The 24,107-nt window shown below is 36.7% G+C and overlaps 1 protein-coding gene across 1 annotated transcript; it reads left to right on the top strand.

Annotated features, from left to right (window-relative positions):
- Positions 1 to 327: 327 nt before the first annotated feature.
- Positions 328 to 828, top strand: LOC137402468 (octapeptide-repeat protein T2-like). Its single transcript, XM_068088968.1, has one exon. It carries the CDS (start codon positions 328 to 330, stop codon positions 826 to 828), a length of 501 nt encoding a protein of 166 aa, XP_067945069.1.
- Positions 829 to 24,107: the final 23,279 nt, after the last annotated feature.

Genomic DNA, 24,107 nt, shown 5'->3' with positions numbered 1-24,107 from the left:
AAACTCAGTATTAAAGAAAGTCATGAACAATAACAGAATAACTTTACCTACCTTTCACCAGTCACAGTTTCAATTTGTTTATTTTCACTTTAATTTATAGTGTATTTACTTGATTTTAAGTTTTCACGGTGATTCTCCTTAGTTTTTCATATTTCATTGACAGAAAGCAATTTTTTCATAAATTTCTCATAAATAGGGAGTGGGAAAAGAGGGGACGAGAGGGGAAAAGAGGAGGATGAGAGAGGGAAGAGAGAGGGAAAATAGGGGTAAAAGAGAGGGGAGAAGAGGGGGTAAAAGGGAGGCTGAAGGGGAGGGGCGGGGCGGAAGATGGGAAAAAATGGGATGAAGAAGGGGAAAGATAGGGGGAAAAAGAAAGGGGTAAAAGAGGGGGAAGAGGGGAGAAAACTGGAGGGGAGAAAAAGGGAGGAAGAGAAGGAAGAAGAGAAGGGAGAAGAGAGAGGAGGAAGAAATGGGGAAAATAGGGGGAAAAGAGGGGGAAAGAAAGGGGGAAGAGAAGGGAAGAAAGAGAGGGAAGAGAGGGGAAGAGAGAAGGGGAAGAGAAGGAGAAGAGAGAGGGGGAAGACAGGGGGAAAAAGAGGGGAAGAGAGGGAAAGAGAGGGGAAGAGAGGGAAAGAGAGGGAAAGAGAGGGAAAGAGAGGGAAAGAGAGGGAAAGAGAGGGAAAGAGAGGGAAAGAGAGGGAAAGAGAGGGAAAGAGAAGGAAAGAGAGGGAAAAGAGAAGGAAAGGGAGGGTAAAGAGGAGAAAAGAGGGAAAAAAAGGGGAAGAGAGGGGAAGAGAGGAGATCCTCTCCCTTCTCTTAAGGCCTTGACTGTAGCCTGATTATCCCGGCCTCTGCCTATATTATGTTGACTATTTCTAGTCATTGGGATCAGTTGCACTACCAACATCAGCTTACCACAACCACCTGTATCAGTTCTAAATCTAAGCCCAACCACATTGTCTAACCATAATTTCATAGGCGTATGTATTGTCTGGAGCATCAGCATAATCATTGAGCAGACTTTCCTCTTTTCTGTTTGAGTCTTAGCATCATCAACAAGTGATATTTACTATTACCTAGTTAGTTTTCTTTGCTATTATCCTGTAAGATATCTTATATTGAGGTAGCATTGAATTTGCTGGCTGTCATCCATCAAAAAATTATTTTGGAATAAAGGTGGCATTGACTAAAACTTTGAAATTGAAAAAAAATCTCCAGCTCCTAAAGGATTGGCTAGACGTTCTATGTATCAACTAATCTGATTGGTTGGCACTGTGCCACGGGAAACACATTATTAAACTGGGTCATAACAATACTTCTATGGCGGCGATCAGGTTGTGTGACATATCTTCTCTATTGCTTGAGTGTACCTTGCTTAGGTATCACAGAGTCAATACACTTATACTAACTAAAGTTGGATAGGGAAAATTATTAATGGTACTATGCCTTAGACGAGATAATATTATAGACACACAGAAAACATATTGTCTGTTTCTTCGATGACTTTCCAAAACAAAGATAAACGATTGTTAAATGAGCATTCCCTAAAAAAAGTGTGTAAGGCTTATTTTTGCACAAAATTGATAACTTTGAAAACCTTTTATAGTGGACAAGAATACGAAGTGAATTTTGCTCAGACGGATGCAGAGCCATGTGCTGGTAAGTCAATATAATGCTAATTTATACACAGTTTTAACTAGATCTACATGCATTAGTAATTTTTTTTTAAATTATGCAGCAACTATAGGCCATCTAGCTTATTATAACATGTGCTGCCGGATGCCTCGTAAACTTCAGTGCTCCTTTAAAGTGTTCACACTATCATCGTAATGATATGAGAGCTTCACAAATATAATAATTACAAAGATTTTAACCAAAAAATTATTTATTTGTTTTGTGATCTTTAAAAAAACTATGACAGAGTTGTCTATGACAGAGACAACTCTGTCCTAGACAACTCTGTCATAGCTTCTCTAAAGATCACAAAACAGATAATTTATTTGTTGTTAATCTTTCAATAAGCCATGACAGAGTTGTCTTATGCTCAAACAGACAACGCCATCTACAATGCGGCAATCATAATAACACTGCTGATCACAATCACGTGTGTATAAATAAAACACCTCAGTGCTTTTTTACAAGTAGTGTTTATACTTTTATTCATTTAACCTTTTGAACCTAAACGACTGGTTTTCCAGCATTGTTAAAAGAGTGCTAAAAACCTTAATGACCAAAGTACCAGCATTCAGATGGCTTTGTTTACAAAAAACTGATTCAGAGTAATAGCGTGAACAAATGAAAACTATTTTTGCATATTATGTTTGAACATAAATTTTCCTTCCATTTGTAACCGATTTCAAAAATCCTGATCTACTTCCTTGCTTATAATAAAAAAATTATTAGAACAGTTTTGCAAAAGAATTGATGCAACTCAGTCTTTGAGAGATCATAAATGATTGTGATGCAAATGAAGAATTTTATGATACTAATTATAACTTTCAGTGTAATCTGAATCATAAAAAGATGAGTAAAATGTGCTCGATGAATATGATACCACTGTAAATGCTTTTACAAGTTTTTAAAACTGTACAAACCTTTATAGTTTTGGCCCGAATAACGGTAAATTATAGTTTTTGTTTGCTTGATGAGATTTGCTGTGGGTTGGCTTAACTATTTTACTAAGGTTTTACTAAATATCATTGTATTATGAGCACATTTACATATATTTAATAAAAGTTTAAAAACCTTGGATGGCTTGACAGATTGCCCAAGCTTACTGACTTGCATTGTCGAGAATGGCCAGAGATCAAAAGGATAAGCTTGTATTTCAGTGCTGAACATTGCAAGTTGATATTTCTAAAAATCTTTGTCAATATCATTAAGATACCATTGTTAATATCATCGTTATGATATGAACATGAACCTTTAACTTTTATTAAACCACTATGAAATTTGGATGTTAAAAAAGAGCAGATCGCGTGCTCTTAATTACAGATTACCAATAATTTATACATCTAAAGTTGCCTTGAATACACAAAACTATCCTAAAATTAGACTGGTCGATATTAAATATGGGGCATTCAGTGTAGAGACTAAGTATTTTATTTTGCTATGTTTCTTTTGCAAATGCAAAAGGATTCCTTTTGCTTTGCTGGCCACTTCCACTTACCGTGATGACCACTTTTGCTAAGTATATATAAGACATATTTTCCTTGATGCTATTTACTTCTACAAATGTCTAAGAAATGGTAAAGGACAAGCATATGAGGCTAGTCTTCAACTGAAGTTTCCTTACATGTAATATGCGGGTCATAATCTGTAATTTAACAGATTTCAGAGATTTTTTAACATAATTAGTGTATGAGCACAAAATAGACACAAGAAGTATGAAAAATGTTCCAAGTGCAGAAAATTAAGATGCGTTTTTGGCAACAATTTGATGCGACCAGAACTGGAAAATTGGCAGGGAAAATTGGTTGAGGAACAACGAAAAATTGGAAGGGGTGAGTGCACAGTTAGCTTCCAACTAAAAGCAGAAGTTATTGCATCAAAATTGGACACAGACTTGGACTTAATTTAAGTAGCACAGTCTTTTCATGATTTTTAGACCATACCGTGGATAGAAACGGAACCGATATGCGACATGACATGTATAAAGTCACATGGGAAGTTAGCACTTGCAGCAGTTTTAGGTTGCAAGCTACATACATTGAAATATATGGGAGATTGTGAGAAGAAAATTTTGTCAAGAAAGGCATTTCTCTCAAGAGCAATTGTCAAGATAAATCAAAAGAACAGGATGGACTAAAAACTTAAGAAATGGCAGAGAAAAGCAAATGTTAGAAAACCGTGTAACTTCTTATTATTTTACCGGCTCTGCATATGTGTGAAAACCGCATCAATCAAACATAAAACAAGTGAATTGACAGCTTGCCATTTTTTTTGGGAGGAAAAAAAGGGCATGAGATCCTGGAAATTGGTTTGTACAGACTGTGGCTTTAAAGTCAAGTTGTGCAAGGTGTCGGAGCAATGGATGGCCAACAGCAAGCATGTCTTCACGAAGAATATGAGGTCATGGTGTGCAAACTACAAAACCATTTAATGATTAGTTGTAGAAGCATTGCCTAGAGTAAAACAACTTGCTATTATTATTTTCCAAGAATTCTGGTATCAATTGAGAACCGAAACTAGCCAGCAATCTTGAGTTTAAAAATTGACAGGAGAAACATCAAAAATTGACCACAAATATTTCTGAGATTTTTGCAACAGATAATGACCATAAAAACACCAAGGTCTTTCAAAAAAGACCAAAACTTTATTAAATAAAGCTGACAAAGGTCGCTGTAAGCCTTTTTGGCTATTTTAGTTTTTTTTTTAAATGTGTCTCTTAATACGTTGTGTTTTGTATATAGTTTAGGTAAAGAGTGTGACCACAGATGTCTGATTGCGCTTCGTATTATAGATTGTGTTGACACTAATATAATATTACATACATGTATGTCAATCAGTATTTCCAAAAACCAACATGAAATTGGTTTGAATGACATATTTTGACCACGCAAAGTCAGTACAGGCTAATGCTGTATGCAATTGTGAACCCTTATTTTTATTTTGATGTTTTAATGTCTGCATAGTCCCAGTATATGTTGAGCAACTCAGTTCGTTCTATGTAAAAAAAATGAAAACTTTGGCAGCGTTTCAAGAGATAAAAAAGCAACTAAACATCAAGTAGGCCTAAATGCAGCAAGTTTGCAAAAAAATTGACTGAGAGACATTTATAAATTGGTGAGGCAATTAGTTATTGAAATTAGCAAAAAATGTTGGTGAATTCTTTTAAAACTGGTTGAATTTTAAAAAATTTGTTTTTATTTGCTATAAAGCTGTAATTGTAGAATAAGTTATAAAAATTGACCAGTCTTTCCGTGACATGCAATTAAACATTATTTTACTGCTGTGCTAGGTAACAAACAAGTCATATTCAAGTATCAAGCAAAATAAAAAAATATGTCTGATTGTAAAACACATTTAAATACCAACCAGAATTTTTGGCATTTTTTTCAAATAACTGCAAAGTACTATTTCGCTTTCAAAGTTTTTGGTTAAATTCTTATAATCTAAATAATGAACTGAAAGTATTTAATTAACCACTCGTAGTTCATGATGGAACAGAAAATTAGCCTAAGAACTGTGAACATTAGTAATTTAGCCTTTTAACCTGTTGGTTGGTTCTTAGAAAGTTGTAGCTTTGACTTTAGAGTGGTTTTTAATTTTTATCAGTTCTCGTCATCTTGCTAAAAAATTAATGTAAATTAACAGTTTAAAGGAATCTGTGTCAAACGATGATAGTGTAGCTAATACATGTATTTCTGCAGCTCCTGAGGAAAAAGCAGTCAAAATTGAAGTTTCAAAGGAAAAGCCCATGTAAGTAACTTTTCACGTGACGTAATTGTGAACCGTTTTTGGAATTTACGCTAGGAGCTGTCAAATCAGAGTAATATTGCGAGGCTATAAAATCTTAAAAGATCATTCCACAAGATAATATGGCGCATTTTAAAGCGCCTCAGTCAGCATAATAGTAGGCTGACAATACAATGAAACTAGAAACTGTCAGGTTACCATAACCTGGAAATGTCCTAAGTTTTATATGAGCAGTTGACACACAGTGCAACATTTTTTATAAAGTACCAACAGTATCATAATCTAGATTGTAATATAGTTTTACCGTATATCTAGATTTATTTCATGAAAAGAACTTGTGAGCAAACAATATATTTATACAAGATGCATTTGGCAGCTAAGTAAACCATTTATGAACTCTCAGAAAGCTAAGAAGAAAAGTTAAAACTGATAAGAAATAGTTTAAGAAATATGCAAACTGTCAACATGAATGTTATATATAATAATTGTCAACATATTATATTATTCAGTGTTTGCTGCAGGTCTAGAAAAGCGAAGCGCCTTCGAAGAAAGACATTGCTGAATGGGGTCGACTGGGCGGATGCCGTAGACTTGTTCAATGAAAAATAGGTAAGTTATTATTTTCAATACTCATGTTGGTAGCATTGAAGGAGTAAATACAGCAGTAAAACCTGGTCTGCTGGTAGCAGCTGGTTGTCCTTGCACATGCAACAGAGCTAATTATTGGTTCCCAATCTCCAGCATGTCACTCATACATGTATATGAAATGGGATATAAATAACATGAAGTGAATACTGTAGGGTGATTGGGTCTGCTATGAAGTAAATCAAGTCACTGCCTGATTTGTAAATAATGATTAGAGTCTGTTGTTAATGTCAAGTTGATGGAATGTGAAAGCAGCAGGAATAAAACTCAGCAAGAAAAATTAAAAAGAAGATAATTATAAAAGTATTGAACAAGTTGTTTTACCGAAGAGGGAATCGAGAAACATGAAACAGTAATAACAGATCAATGCAGCTATGAAAAACTTGCAGCAAAATAAAAGAAAGATAAAACATAATATGGAATGTGGAACAAATATTATCAACATTTTTTGAAGATTGCATCGAGCCATGATGCAAATAAACCAGTACCAACTAGCACTAATAACAACATTATGTATAATACAGTAAGAAAAATAGCCTGCAGCACACATGTACATACTCAGTCGGCATCTACTTATCTTTATCCAATTCCTTTGTTATGATAAAAGTTTAATTGGAACGATATCACAAAAATGAATGACTGCGATGCAGGTTAAGAACTATAGGATACTGACAATAATTTTGTAGGTCATTTTGAGTCATAAAACTGTAATGAACGTGATGTCCTAAGAAGCCCTTTTTTCATTTCGTAATGTTTGCTGTGTAACGCTTGACATTTTTACTAGTGTTTCGCAAATTATCACTAGATTATGAGCATATTTAAATACAATTAATAAAGTTTCAAAATGTTTAACTGTTGTACAAATGACCCAGAGATACTGACACATTACCAATGATGGCCAGGGTTAAAAGGGTTAAGAGCATTGTGTGAACTAGATTGTTAAAGATTATTTAGACCGAAAACTATTAGCAGATCTCACAATATATAAGGTTGTTTAACTAAACCCAACCTATTAATTTGATTTCTTTTTTATTTTAGGCAGAGACACCACCCGTTTCAAGCCTGCAGAGGATGTTGATATCAAAATCCCAAAAACGTCGTGTTTTTTAATGTTTTATGTTCGTCTTTTTGTTTTATTGCTATTTTATTGTTTAAACCCACAAAATACTTCTCAAATAAAACATCACTTCACTTTTGCCTACTTTGTTATTTTATCTAGGTGATCTCTGTATTAATGTCGGTTATCATGTATTATAGGTTATATATTATAAAGTATGAAGTAAACGTTACTTGCTATATTTTATATGTTGTAGATTATATATTATATGTTACATGTTATACATGTTATATATTGCATATTTGAAATTATAGATCGCAGACTCGGGATTATAACCAACTAGCTGCATTACCCGCCTACAGTAACAGATTCACGGCAGCATAAGGTTTATTGAGAGTTGGCTTTCATACTGTAAAACAACTCCAAATATGCAGTTACATCTGCCTCTCTCCTTCTCTCCCTCTCTCCCTCTTTCCCCTCTCTCCCTCTTTCCCCTCTCTCCGTCTCTCCCCTCTCTCTCTCTCCCTCCCTCTTCCCCTCTCCCCCTCTCTCTCCCCCTCTCTCTCCCTCTTTCTCTTCCTCTCTCTTCTCCCCCTCTCTCTCCCTCTTTCTCTCCCTCTCTCTCTCCCCCCCTCTCCTCCTCGCTCTCCCTCTCTCTCCTCTTCTCTCCCTCTCTCTCCCTCTCTCTCTCCCTCTCTCCCTCTCTCCCCCTTTCTCTCTCTCTCTCTCTCTCTCTCTCTCTCTCTCTCTCTCCCTTCCCTCTCCCTCTCTCTTCCTCTCTCTCTCCCCCTCTCCCCCTCTCTTCCCTCCCCTTCTCTCCCTCCCTCTCTCCCCCTCTCCCTCTCTCCCCCTCTCCCTCTCTCTCCTTTTCTCCCCCCTCCTCTCTCTCCTTTTCGCTCCTTCTCTCCCCCTCTCTCTCTCCCTTAGTTCAACGCAACACTTGCGGATAGACAACATTTTTGGTTTTTCTGTCGGGCGTATGAAGAAACAGTTTTCGGCGTCTGTCTACTTTTGAGCAGGCGACGTATAGCTGGTCATGGCTGATGCAGGGTGACAGTAAGTCGATAGCAGCTGCTCTCTTTCTTTTCACAGTAGCGTATCGCAACCCTCGGAGTACTCGTGAAAGTTCTGTAATAGTAAGTTACAGTAGGCCTACTCGTAGCTGGAAAAAAATTAGTAACTCGGCTGCTGAAGGAAATGAACATGACCCACTATCACGAACAGCGGCAAATCCAACGTTATTAAGTAGCAGAGATGTGGCAATTCATATACAATATAACATCGTATAAGAAACACTTACCTTTTTGATGTGGAAATTTAGTAGGTGAGAAATGCGTTTTTCCATTGGCTCCAAGAAACAAACGTTTATGTGACCTTCTCGGTACACGTTGGCAGTAAATATTAATTGCATGTAAATAACTACTCGTTAATTTATTTTATTTAATAAATAGTACATTTGTATAGCTGTATAGACACCTTTGTATAGGCCGCAGAACTCAGGAAGGCGCTTTTTAACACGGCAGAAAATTTGCTGTTTAAAAAGCGTGCTAACCGGGGATTTCGGTTAATGCGCCCGAGCGGTGAAAGAAAAACAACAGAATCGCCACACCTTTATATAAGCCTTGGCTCAAATCGTCAGAGAAAAGTAGCGGCTAATAGTCCATATTACGAAGTTACGATATTTAGTATTCATATTAGTTCGGTTGGCTTCGTTCGACCGAATGGAAAAAGAAAGACCGCTCTATAATTTATTTACTGGTACTACACATATTAATTCAGTTCGCTTCGTACGACCGAAATTCGTACGACGATAAAAGGAAAGACCGCTCTATAAGGCGGACACTCAATCAAACAGACAGACAACGATTGCCGTTTATATAGTAGATAGAGAACAGCGTTTTTCTAGTGGTTGCAAGAAACCAATGTTCACATGACCTTCCCGCTACACGTTGGCAGTAAATATTAATTAGATGTAATTTACTACTCATTAATTTATTTAAAGAGTAGTAAATTTTATTTAATTCACTACTAATATTTACTACTAATTTAATTTTACTACTTACACATATTAATTAAGTTTGCTTCGTACGATCGAATCTGTTACAATCTTGCCACAATCAATACTCATAGAGGATCTATTATTTAGCCCTGAACCCTTGTATATAGTACATATCAATCAATTTATCTTTGTATAAGCGATCCTGCATTACTTATTTGAAGTCATCCTCTCATGTAAAGTTTCTTTTAACTTTTACACAAAGAATCTCAAACTAAATATGAATTGTTCACTACTATCTTGCATTCAGGATTCTTCTACAGTTTCCGTTTTATTGGATGAATATAAATTAAATGATAAAGATTTAAAGTTGTTTGTTCTCGATTATAGGCTAAATACTACACTTTAAAAAAATTAGATTTCGAATTGTAAATTATCAATGTGATATTTTAAACTATATATTAGAAAATTATGTCGTAAAAACTATAAGTTTTTAGGTTAGATATTAGACTTTTTCCATGTAGATTGTAGATTGAAAATTATAGATTATACATTAAATGTTATAGATTATGTAGTGAACTTTATAAATTATATAAAATTTGTTATATGTTTTATATTATGCCTTAGGAAATGTCAATTATAGATGTATACTCTTGAATAAAGAACATATTTTGTTTGGGATTAATGAAAACTTTCCTGCTCAGTAGGACTATGTTTATAGCAAAAATAACAACTCCAAAGTCATATATTAATAAAGAGTTTTATATATGAATGAATATAAAGTCATGGCTAAAGTTAGTAACCACATTAGCATATTCTAGTTGATGGGTCTCTACTGTATTGGAAGCTCTACAAGTTTCCAGCAAAGCACAACAGATGGTAAGATATATGTTCTAGGATTATATTAATCTTAACACATGGTACCATCAATTATGTTAGTAGAATATACAGGTAAACTGACAGAACAGTTAGAGTTATAATAAATTTCAAACCTAGATAAAATAAGTAAGTTAGTTTCTATTTACAAAAATTACTGGTCCTTTTAGGGTTTGATTTAATTAAGAAAACTGACCAACAGCTACTTACTAAGACTTGATACTTTAAATCTGAACAATGTGCTGCAACTGGTCTTTTCTTCACGCTTTAGCGTGGTGTTGCTTTGATATGGACTTACAATTTAAATTCTTGAGTCGCTGCACATAATGAAATCATTCTCTAATGAGAATGCAGGCTAGCTCTCAACTCCATCGTGCTGCAAGGTGATGAGAACTCCGTCAATTGTAGATTTTGTTCGTGATAGATGTGGTGACGATGGTACTCTTTGTAATAGGTTACAGTAAAAAACTAAATGAAGCCCATGTTTGGCCTACTAAAAACTCCTCCCAATACATCGGAAGGGTAAGGGTTGGTCAAACATAAAAAAAACTAAACATTAACAACCACAAAGTGATAATACTCAAGTAAATGAACGCAAGGGATTGTCTGACGAGTGTCTGGCCTAAACAAACTACTAAAACATGAAAAGTAGATATAGAATAAGACCAGTGTGTGTCAGCATGAGTGAACAGATATCATATCGGTTAAGAATAGATGTGATAACATGTCATTTTGTATGTGGTATTTACTGCTCTCCTGTCAGAACTATTAGGGCAAGTTTTTGTATAACGACAGAAGTACTCGTGTGAGTTTTTGCAGTTTTTACCTGTGCTGAAGTTCTGATAGAAGTCTGATAATAATTTTAGTTACTGATTAGATAGTTTATTTAGTGACTAGTTAATTGAATAGTATAATAATAAAGATCGAAAACTAATTAAGTAAAAATAACAATGTTGGAAAATGAGTAATGTTCAAACTTCAAACACATTACTCAAATAACGTTTCAAGAATGCAAGTTGAAATAAAATGAATAATGAAACAAACTTTAAAAACTTATATTATAAACTTCAAAAATTATAAGAAGTTTGTGAATGTAATAAGATACTGTAAATCTAGATACATTTTATTTACAGTATGAAGGTATGTGTAAATATAAATTGACAGGTAAATTGGCAGAACAGTTATAATTAAAATAAAATTCTAAACTAAAAAAAATACATATATATATATATATATGTATATTTATATATACATATGTATATATATATGCATATATACATATATATGTATAACTATATATATATATTTAAAAAAAATTGTTTCCTCACCCCGGAGACCCCGTATGGGTGGTAAATTCTGCTCTAACTCGAGTCTCCTACCAGAGACCATTGTAATAATAGCAGCTTCATGGTTTTAAAAGCTATCTCGTTGTGCTTTCTGAAAGCTTTCTGTTTTTTGTTTCAATAGCCTTTTCATAATACACTCTCTTTGTTCACAACTGTCAAGATGAACACAGCTAATAAAGTTTCTGCCAATAAACTGAACGTTCAAAGTATCTAAACAACAGGTTATGGGCCCAGTCAACCCATTAAATATTATCAAAGAACTATGGATGAGAATGTCTGGACTATGGATAAGCTGAACACTGATAACTATGCCACATGGAAGTTCAAACTCAAACACCTACTCATAGCTAAGGACTTATTTGGATATGTGGATGGAACCATCACTCTGGAGGATGATGCTAATGCTGCCGCTAAAGCCGAGTACAAAAAGAAGTCAAGCAAAGCTTTTTCCCACATGGTGCTTTCTGTGAGTGATAGTCTTATTTATCTCATCAGTGAATGTGAGGACCCAAGAGTTGCATGGAACAAGCTCAGAGCTCACTTTGAACGTGATACACTGGCGAATAAATTAATTAACTCGAATCCACACCAGGCCAAAATATCTACATACGATGATAATAGCAAAGATGATGAATCGGCATTTACTGTATTGGAGACAGACGTTGACTCTCAAAAATGGCTGATTGACAGCGGTGCTACTAGTCACATGGTGAGAAATAGAGCTGTATTTTGTGATTATTTTAAGCTAGATTCACCTGAGTACGTTGTTGTTGCCGATGGGTCTCAAGTTCAAGTAGTCGGAAAAGGTATTGTTCAGCTGCAAATAAAAATTCATGGAAATAAAACTAGACGTGCTACACTTTACAATGTACTACACATACCTGACCTACACGGAAATCTATTTTCTGTAAAAGCGGCTACACAAAAAGGATATATAGTACAGTTTGGACATTCGAGATGCTGGATTAAGAATCAAAGAAAGATGTTGATATCATCAGGATCTGTAGTAAACAGGCTATATCATCTTGATGTCGAGTTTGCTATTCATACTGCTAATGCTGCCGCGTCCTCCTCCCTACTGTGGCATCAACGTCTTGCTCATGTAAACGTTAGCAGCCTGAAAAAAAAGATAATTGGTGTGAAAATGGTTGTAATGTTACCGGCGAAATAGGTGTCTGTGAAGTTTGCGTGAAAGGTAAAATGTCTCGACGTCCAATTCAAACTGACCGTGGCATCAAATCAAGTAGGGTTCTTGAATTGGTACATACGTATGTGTGTGGCCCTATGCAGAATGAATCTTTAGGTGGTAGCAAGTATTTTGTTTCATTTATTGATGATTTTAGTAGGCATGTGCAGATATATTTTTATGTGACAAATCTAGCCTGTTCCAGGCGTTTAGAACTTATGAATCATTAGTGACAAATCAAACTGGTCAGACTATAGGTACACTTAGAAGCGATGGTGGTGGAGAATATACATCTAATGAGTTTGAGAGTTACCTTTCAGCCCAAGGTATACATCACCAAGTCACCACTCGCTATTCTCCACAACAAAACGGCTGTGCTGAGAGATTTAATTGTACTGTTTGTGAGGCCGCTCGCTCATTAATTTCTGAATCTCACCTTCCAAAGTCATTCTGGGCAGAGGCAATATCGACCGCGGTATACATTCGTAATTGCCTTCACACACGAGCACTTGAACGGAATACAACTCCTTATGAAAAATGGAACAACAGAAAACCTGATCTTGGACACGTGAAAAATTTTGGATGTTTAGCCTATGCTCACATACCCGATCAGCTGAGACGTAAAATCAATGAGAAAGCAGAATCAATGGTGTTTGTGGGGTATAGCCTTAGGTTTAAAGCCTACAGACTCTACGATCCGATCCCTAGAAAAATAGAGGTGAGACGTGATGTCACCTTTGATGAAACCAAGCTCGGTTTACCAAATCAGTCGTCAAAGCCAAGTGTAGACAACTCTGAAGCGGTGAATATTGACCTAGCAAAAAATGAAAAGGCTCCTCCAACACCGACGGTTACACATAGGCGATCACCACGTTCCACTCAACCCATTGTTGAGTTTGGTATTGATGATTTCACAAACCTTGGTCACTATGCTCACTCAGCAATCAACATTGTGGAGCCGCTTAGTTTGTCGCAAGCACAGGCTAGCACAAATCGTGACGCCTGGATCAAAGCCAGCAATGATGAGTATCAATCACTGATCAACAATGGTACATGGGAACTAGTTGATCTTCCGCCCAAGCTCAAAGCGATTGGCTCAAAGTGGGTTTTCAAGGCTAAACACTCGTCTGATGGGTCTATAAGTAGATTCAAAGCTCGACTTGTGGCAAAGGGATATGCACAAAAGGCTGGGGTGGATTACGATGAAACATACGCCCCCGTGATTCACAGAACATCTCTGCGAGCACTCTTATCGGATGCTGTTGAGAGATATGATGATACACCAAATGGATGTACAAACGGCTTTTTTGAATGGAAAACTATCAGAAGATGTACAGGTGTATATGGAACAGCCAGAGGGTTTTGTTGTGCCGGGTAAAGAAAATTTAGTCTGCAAACTTAATCGCTCGCTGTATGGACTTAAACAGTCGCCTAAATGTTGGAACATGGTATTAGATGAATTTCTTAAATCATTAGGTTTCATGCAGTCCTCCGCTGACAACTTTTTCTATATTCGCTGGAAAAATGACCAGAAAGTGATGATTGGTGTCTACGTAGATGACTTGTGTATAATGTCAGACACTGGTGCTCAGATGACCGAATTAAAATTGGCTCTCTTGTCTCGTTTCAAAATGACGGATCTCGGACCGCTTCATCATTGTCTGGGATTACTTATTGAGAGAGGAGAAAATTCTATGCGTCTAAGTCAGAAGCCTTACATTCAACAAATAATTCAAAAGTTAAACATGGAAAACTGTAAGCCTGTCGCAACTCCGGCAGCATATGATGTAAAGCTGAGTCACAAGGATGGAAGCAAATTAGCAGATCCCAATCTCTATCAATCGATGGTAGGAAGTCTACTATATGCTGCCGTATCTACTCGTCCAGAAATTGCTGAAGCAGTGGGAGCTTTAGCCAAGTTCAATGCTTGCCCCACCCAGACTCACTTGACCGCAGCCAAACGAGTAATACGCTACTTGAAGAGCACCAAGGATTTATGCCTGAATTTTAGAAAGCAAGGTAAACCAATGGTTGGATACACAGATGCAGATTATGTGAGCGATGCTGACCGGCACTCGAAATCGGGTGCAGTCTTCATTAATGCTGGTTGTCCAATCAGCTGGTCCAGCAAGCGTCAGTCAGTCGTTGCTCTCTCTACTACGGAATCAGAAAATATTGCGTTGTTTGATGGTGTTGTTGAGTGCATGTGGTTACGTCAGCTATTCTCAGATATTGGAACCACGCAACTTAATTCTACAATCATCTTTGTAGATAATCAATCAGCTGCAGCGATCGCAAACAGCCAGAATACTAGCAAGCGTACAAAACACATAGATGTAAAATACCACTACGTTCGTGAGGCGATTGAAGCTGGTGATGTCTGTACCGAGTTTTGTTTGACAAATGATAATATCGCTGACATATTCACAAAGCCGCTGCCACGTGATCGATTTGTCAAATTTAGAGACATGTTGGGTTTGAGTTAGTTAATTGTCTGACCACTGAACCCAAGACTGTTATATTTTTGCTTTTTCGTTGAATACGATCATTGTATTTTTTTTGTGTCACAAACTGGCTGTTGGTGCAACCGTGTAACTGAGTGGGAGTATTGTAATAATAGCAGCTTCATGGTTTTAAAAGCTATCTCGTTGTGCTTTCTGAAAGCTTTCTGTTTTTTGTTTCAATAGCCTTTTTATAATACCTTCTCTTTGTTCACAACTGTCAAGATGAACACAGCTAATAAAGTTTCTGTCAATAAACTGAACGTTCAAAGTATCTAAACAACAGAGACCTGAGAGTTTGGGCACTCGCCTCAAGATCTTAGCTGCTCCCAATAGCGCACTTTTCTGTAACTCACCTGAGTTGATTGTTGTTGGTATTTGGGCAAGCCACATTTTATGCGCCGGTGTTAATGCGCCCAGTGCCCCAATGACTACTGGGATTACAGTTGTTCTTACATTCCAGCATTTTTCAATCTCTTTTCCAAGAGGGAGATATTTCTCTACCTTTTCTTTTTCTTTGCTGGCTATATTGTAGTCATTGGGTACTGCTATATCTTTTATAGTAGCCCTCTTGTTCTCCTTGTCTACCACCACTATATCTTGTTGGTTTGCTAGGACATGCTTGTCAAGTCGGATGTAGATGTCCCAGAGGATCTTAGCGCGGTCATTTTTATTGACCTTTCCAGGAGCTTCCCACCAGTGTTGTGGTTTATTAAGGCCATACTCATCACATAGATTTCTATACACAACACTTGCGACATGATGATGCCGCTCAGTGTATGCGCTTCCTGCTAGCTGCTTGCATCCACTGATGATGTGTTGGATGGTCTCACATGCTTCTTTGCACAGTCTGCATCTAGGATCGTCTCTAGTGTGACAGATTTTCGTTTGGAGTTGCCTTGTTGGGAGCACTTGCTCCTGGGCTGCCATGATTAGCGACTCTGTAGTGGTCGTTAGGTTTCCTTTGTTCAGCCACATATATGCCTTGTGAAGATCGCCAACCTTAAATATTTGTTGGTGGTAAGCACCATGAAAAGGTTTCATGTGCGAGTCAATTTCCTCAACATCAGGGCGTAGGTCCGTTGTAAGAGCAGCCGATTGAAATTCAGCTAACAACTTATCCGAAATGGCCATGAAGGCTGCATATGCTTTGCTCCTCCTTTTTCACTGTCTGCTGTAAACTTTTGAGTCCTCTACCGCCATCTTTCCTATCAAGATACAATCTAGTAGTATCAGATTTTGGGTGGAGTGCTCCATGCATGGTCAGCAGTGTACGAGTTGCTATATCTGTCTCTTTGATGGCTTCCTCAGTCCACTTCATTATGCCTGCTGGATATCTGATTACTGGCAGAGCGTAGGTATTTATTGCCATGACTTGGTTCTTGGCATTGAGCTGGCTCCGTAAGACCTCCCGAAGGTGTTTATTGTACTCGGTAATCGCTTTGTGACGTACCTCGGCTTCGTGGTTGATGTTGCTTTGCATAATCCCCAAATACTTGTACCCTTCTTCTATATTTTTGATGGTACCATTGGGCAATTTAAGGCCATCTGTGAGCATAGAATGACCTTTCTTAAGAATTAGCCTTCCACAATTCTCAATACCGAAGGTCATTCCGATTACCTTGCTGTATACCTGAGTGAGGTGTATTAGCGAATCAATGTCCTTTTATTTGTTAGCGTACAGCTTGATGTCATCCATGTAGAAGAGGTGGTTTATCTTGTTGCCACTCTTAAACTGGCACCCATACCGAGTCTCCTCCAGCATATTGCTTAGAGGGTTTAGGCATATGCAGAAGAGCAGCGGTGATAAGGAGTCACCTTGATAGATGCCTCACTTAACTGTTGCACTCGCCAGCTTTTTGCCATTAGCCTCCAGTTCCGTCTTCCATTTGGTCATTGACATCTATATTGACATGGACATTATATATATATATATAAATATATACATATATATATATATAAATATATACATATATATATATATATATATATATATATATATATATATATATATATATATATATATATATATATATATATATATATATATATATATACTAACTAGAGTGTGGAATAGGTTAATTTTACTTGTCTTTATTCCAGATTGATGTCTTATTCTGGGGTCACGACAGGTCTGTTTCATGCTGGTGCACTCTTCAGGTGACTTGTGTTGAATGGCGGTGGAATTGCCTTTCCTGATGTTGTTGGTGGTGTCTGTAGCTCCGCCTCTGCCTGGATCGTATTGGCTGAGTAGGTATTTCTTGGAGTGTCGGCATATATTGTTTATTTCGTTTCTTTTGTTTAAGGTGGCTTTTTCTGGCCGACAAATGATGTAATACTTTTCACTAAGGCACAGATGGCATTTCTTTGTTTGGTTTGAATAAGGTCTAGCTTTCTGCATAATTTTCCATTAAATCCTGTAGCTTGCATTGTCATTCTTAAGTTTCCAGATGTGTTTTCTAAGTTCTGTGCTGTTTTGTTTGTCAGTGTGTGTGAAAGAGGCTGTGTGGTTTCTAAATCTGGATTTGAAGTCGGTTGCACATAGTCCTATGTATGTGCTCTCGGTGCCCGTATCTTCTTTAGTCACTATGGCCTGGTATATTATGTTTGTGGTTAAGCAGTTTCCATCTAGTGGGCAGTTGTTCCTTACTCTACAATTGCAGGCCCTGTTTGTAGTTGTGCTCTGCTTGCTGCTCAACAGGCATCTGTTGTGTGAATCTATGTGCTGTTTCATGTTCGGCATACAAGATTAGCTGAGTTTTAGTGTGTGTCTGTTAAATACTTTGTGCAGTGAATGAGTAGGCGGGAAGCATGTATCTATAATGTTTATAAATTTTCTGCTTATATTAGTCTGTACGTCGGCGTTAAAAGGGGGTTGTACCATGTTACGTGTCGCTCACGCTGTCTCTTGTTAGTCGCTGGCTGGGTCGGGATGTGTTTATATTTAAGTGTGTGGTTATAACCACTGTCATGGAGTGCTTTTTGGTAAGAGGGTGCTGCTTTGCTAAACTCATGCTCATTGCTGGACAGTGTAGTTAGTCGCAAATTAATGTTGTGTGGTAGATTTTTTATTGCTGTAGTTCGGTGGTTACTGTTTTTGTGGGCATAGAGTGTTGTATTGCTAGGTTTGGCATAGGGTGAGTAGGTGTTTGCATTAAGGTAAAAGGTTACGTCAAGGAAATTTACAGACTTTTTTTTTAGTCAAAGCCGACAAGACTAAAAACTACTACAAACTTAAGCCAGACCAGTACACCTCACTAACACACAGTAATGTGACTAAATCCTATAGATAGCCACACCAGATAGCCACACTGACAAGATTACTAATATAGACAAAAACATTGCCACCTCGCTAGACTTAGACAATAGAATTGAGAAATTGGCAGAGAAAACAGCTTTCATTACACTAAAAAGCCACAAACCTAACTTCCAAAACAAACCCATGAGCAGACTGATAAATCCCACTAAATCGGAAATAGGCAAAATCAGCAAAAGAATTCTTGAGAAGATCAACAAAACCCTGACAGTAAAAACTAATATTAATCTATGGCGGAAAACAGCCGACGTAATTGATTGGTTTAAATGTATTAAAAATAAACATTCTTGCTCATTCCTAATTTTCGACGTAGTAGACTTTTACCCATCTATAACGCAATAATTACTCGAACAAGCACTATACTTCGCTGGCAACTATGTCAAAAGTACTGACCAAGACAAGCAAATAATTCTTCATGCCAAAAACTCCATACTAGTGCACAACGACCAAACTTGGGTAAAAAAATCTTCTAGCAACAAGACCTTTGACGTAACAATGGGTAGCTTTGACAGTGCGAAAACATGCGAATTAGTTGGCACATACATGTTGTCGCTGCTACCCAGACAGCTTCGAGAAAACATTGGACTATACAGAGACGATGGACTAGCCATCAGCACAGCCTGCCCACAAAATTCTGAACGACTCAAAAAACTGATATGCAAAATATTTAATCAGCACAAACTGAAATTAACCATCGAAGCTAATAAAAATTCTGTAAATTTTTCTGACATAACCTTTAACCTTAATGCAAACACCTACTCACCCTATGCCAAACTTAGCAATACAACACTCTATGTCCACAAAAACAGTAACCACCCACCTACTGTAATAGAAATTCTACCACACAACATTAACTTGCAACTAACTACACTGTCCAGTAATGAGCCTGAAATTAGCAAAGCAGCACCCCCTTACCAAAAAGCACTCAATGACAGTGGTTATAACCACACACTTAAATATAAACACATCCCGACCCAGCCAGCGACTAACAAGAGACAGCGTAAGCGACCCGTAACATGGTACAACCCCCTTTTAACGCCGACGTACAGACTAATATAGGCAGAAAATTTATAAACATTATAGATACATGCTTCCCGCCTACTCATTCACTGCACAAAGTATTTAACAGACACACACTAAAACTCAGCTACTCTTGCATGCCGAACATGAAACAGCACATAGATTCACACAACACACGCCTGTTGAGCAGCCAGCAGAGCACAACTACAAACAGGGCCTGCAATTGTAGAGTAAGGAATAACTGCCCACTAGATAGAAACTGCTTAACCACAAACATAATATACCAGGCCATAGTGACTAGAGAAGATACGGGCACCGAGAGCACCTACATAGGACAATGCACAACCGACTTCAAATCCAGATTTAGAAACCACACAGCCTCTTTCACACACACTGACAAACAAAACAGCACAGAACTTAGTAAACACATCTGGAAATTTAAGAATGACAATGCAAGCTACAGGATTAAATGGAAAATTATGCAGAAAGCTAGACCTTATTCAAACCAAACAAAGAAATGCCATCTGTGCCTTAGTGAAAAGTATTACATCATTTGCAGGCCAGAAACAGCCACCTTAAACAAAAGAAACAAAATAAACAATACATGCCGACACTCCAAGAAATACCTACTCAGCCAATACGGTCCAGGCAGAGGCGGAGCTACAGACACCACCAACGACATCAGGAGAGGCAATTCCACCCGCCATTCAACACAAGTCACCTGAAGAGTGCACCAACACGAAACAGACCTGTCATGACCCCAGAATAAAACATTAATCTGAATTAAAGATAAGTAAAATTAACCTATTCCACACTCTAGTTAGTTATAACACTCCACACTTTTTAGAGCGTAGAGTGCTGTTAGCAGTAGGCCTGACCACTTATCTACTTATCTACATATATATATATATATATATATATATATATATATATATATATATATATATATAGTAGATAAGTAGATAAGTGGTCAGGCCTACTGCTAACAGCACTCTACGCTCTAAAAAGTGTGGAGTGTTATAACTAACTAGAGTGTGGAATAGGTTAATTTTACTTATCTTTAATTCAGATTAATGTTTTATTCTGGGGTCATGACAGGTCTGTTTCCAGATTTAGAAACCTCATTAGTAATGGGATTTGTGTCCCTTGCCTAAGCTCTGAGCTGCACTGATGAGGCTTCAATAGCCGAAACAGTACTGTCTGTAGCATGAGTATATGCTCCCTCACTTCGGTTTGGTTGAGCACTCTGTGGGAGGTGCGGCACTATTAGCCTTTGTGCAAAGCTCATCACTTTTGTGATTTGAGCACTCTGGTGCCAGCACATTGATTTTCTTAAAGTCTGTGAGGCAACCTAGTTGTTTCATGGCAGGAAATCAACTCTCATTGGTAATGGGATTTGTGTCCCTTGCCTAAGCTCTGAGCTGCACTGATGAGGCTTCAATAGCCGAAACAGTACTGTCTGTAGCATGAGTATATGCTCCCTCACTTCGGTTTGGTTGAGCACTCTGTGGGAGGTGCGGCACTATTAGCCTTTGTGCAAAGCTCATCACTTTTGTGATTTGAGCACTCTGGTGCCAGCACATTGATTTTCTTAAAGTCTGTGAGGCAACCTAGTTGTTTCATGGCAGGAAATCAACTCTCATTGGTAATGGGATTTGTGTCCCTTGCCTAAGCTCTGAGCTGCACTGATGAGGCTTCAATAGCCAAAACAGTACTGTCTGTAGCATGAGTATATGTATATATATATATATATATATATATATATATATATATATATATATATATATATAATGTATATATATATAACGGTGATACTATAATTAAAGCAATATAAAATAATATGTGCACTGAGCATAAAATAGAAAGTGACAGCATGCAGTGCAATAAATTCAAGCTCAAATTCAAAATTAAACAATTGGCATTATATAAAGTGGATGAATAGCACAAATCATATCTTATTGTCGTCTTCAAGAGAGTAGTTAGTGTTTCAGTTTAGCTGTTGGCTATATGTATGTAGTTTAATAATAAGAAATCAAGGCTACATTTTCTGATGTTGCTAGCGTAGCTGTATGCTGAGAACTGATCTACTGGATTACAAAACAAAAGACAAGTTGCATTTATCATAAAGTAATTAACCTATGAACATCCATCCATTGCTGACACAACCACAATCAAAACAGTCACAGCAAAAAACAGGCTGGTGGGGAAGGCCACTAAGTATTGATGCTGTGCTATTCCCTACAGGCATGTTAGCAACATTAAAGAATGATCTAATGACCATTATCTCAAGCTCGCTTATCATAAATATGTGCCTTAAAATGATCAAATTTTTTAACTAGAAAACAAATAAAATTATGTTTCAATCTCTCAAAATTTAAACAAGTAATGCATAGTATATTGTTATAAATAATATAACATATATATATATATATATATATATATATACAAAAATAAGTTTTGATGATACTCCAACTCTGGACATTAAGATTAAGGGAACGATGCCGTAACACCTAACATCTAAAACCCTTTGTAAATATAATAGGTATATCCCTCAAATATACTCACATCGTTGTTTCTTTTGACATGTGTTGCTAAACAGATCAACATTCTAACCAAAAATGTGAGTTTGCCCATTTTTACACTTTACGTTATATAAATCTTTTTTATGTAGTACCAAGCAAAACATTAAAATAAACTATTTAGGCTATATAAAATCTATGCTTACTCCTACTAGGTACTTTATACCCTTTTATCGATTAAAGCACATGAATTACATAATTTTTGTTATATATTTCAATACATCAGAGTCTTGGCTTTTGAATGTTCAATACAAAAAAAATAATAGAACAATAAAAAACAGAGTGTCAAAAGTATGTCTCGAAAAAAAACACACTTGGTTCAGGTACTCAAAATGTTGCGTCATTTTTCTCATTCGGCCTTAGGTCATCGATCCCTTTCGCTGCCATTGAGGCTGCGTTTTTCTATGACAATTGGTGCTGTTAAACCCGGAGAGCGCTATTAATAAAATAAGATTCTAGATAATCAACAATGCCCGCCATCATGCTGAAGCCCAACAAATACAAACACTTGTTCTTGGTTAATTAATAATGGCTTCAATAAACGTACTGTCGTTGATAAAGGTAATGAAATCACATGGATTAAATTATGACCTGCGTGGCCCAAGGACTAAATGTCAATCCACTTTCGCGAGATCTCACAATGCTTGAAATTAATTAGTCTTAGTCGTCACCCTTAACATCGCATTAAAAATAAAGAGCTAGTGCATAATATCATCGCGAAAATATAGTGTGGTTCTTGGACTCTGAGGTAATTATCATAGAAATAATATGTACATGTACATGGAGAACTAATGACAGTGATTCCTTTGTCATCTTAATTCGTTCTCTTGAGTTGTCTTACCTTCGCCTGCCATTAGCGTCATCATCGTCACTTTCGTAGTTGATAAATAAGCGGTAAGAGCACACAAGAACGAATATGAGAATTGTGACGTCACATTTTTCGAGACTATGCCAGTAAACCTTTTTTGCGGTAGAGCTCTGGGGAAATTCTATAAACACCAACCAATGTCTATCTCACCATAGCAAACAATAGCTAATTCGAAAGGCAAGACTCTGATTTATTGAAATATACAATAAAAAAATTATGTAATTTATGTGCTTTGAACAAGCTAAATGACTGATTGATATTGATATGATGCCCCTGCGATACATTTTCTTCATCCAATTCTTTGAAACAATATGCTTTCTTTGGTTCGCCATACTAGGGCTAATCGTTTTCTGCCATATGCTATCAACAAAATTTCTAACACAATTAATCTTTGGCGATTGCTGTACTGATTACAATGAAATAATAAAAATAGCTACAGACTATTAGGTAAAATACCTCCAGCAACGTCGGAAAAAATATCCGTTGCTTGCTATCTCAACTCAGCGTTGTTTTTTATGGAAAAAACAGATTGATGGTGATAAAATCTTAGTCAACCTGTTGAAGTTTAGTAAAATATATACTACAACTGCTTTTAAAGTATGTATTGAGTAAGCTAGATTCATTTAAGTTAGATTTAGCATGTATGTAATGCGACTGCCTCAAAACTAAGAATTACCCACGGTACATACTGCACCTAGTATGTTGGGATGTTACATTTTCTTGCAGATCATAACTACTAGATACGCTAAAGTTGCTTTTGGTAGATACAATTACTTAAGTTAACATATTGTTTTGTTACGAAATAGTAATTATTATGATTATGACTAATTTGAATATTTTAACCAGAAGTTGTTTGCATTAGATAGTTACTAAGGGTTTCAATGCCATTCTATTTGGATATTTTAACCTTATGATGCCAATGCTGAAACAATTTAAAATCATGCCTTGTCTGCCAAACATTTTGTCATTGCAATTGTAGCAAAACAGATTGTATTACTCGCAAGTGGTTTCACATTCAAGGTTTAAAAAATTTACAGTTTAATTTTCCTCCTAGTTTAATTCAACAAAACACTTCTTCCCTGATAAGAAATGTAAAAGTTGTAGTTGTTTAAAAAAGTTTTAAAACCTTGACAGTTGTTTTATTTTTTCTCCTTATTCCTTTGAACTGCACTAAAATTGCTGATTGTCTTCATATTTCCTTGTCACTGCTTCTCATATTTAATATTCTCATTCCCTTTTCTTATATCTTACACATATTTCTGCTTTATTTTTTGGTTATCCTCTTCTCCTCAACCTGTT

This window comes from Watersipora subatra, chromosome 8 (assembly GCF_963576615.1).
Source record: "Watersipora subatra chromosome 8, tzWatSuba1.1, whole genome shotgun sequence".
NCBI lineage: Eukaryota > Metazoa > Bryozoa > Gymnolaemata > Cheilostomatida > Watersiporidae > Watersipora > Watersipora subatra.
Note: the sequence above shows the minus strand (reverse complement) of the source record. Positions and strands in the feature narration are given on the sequence as shown.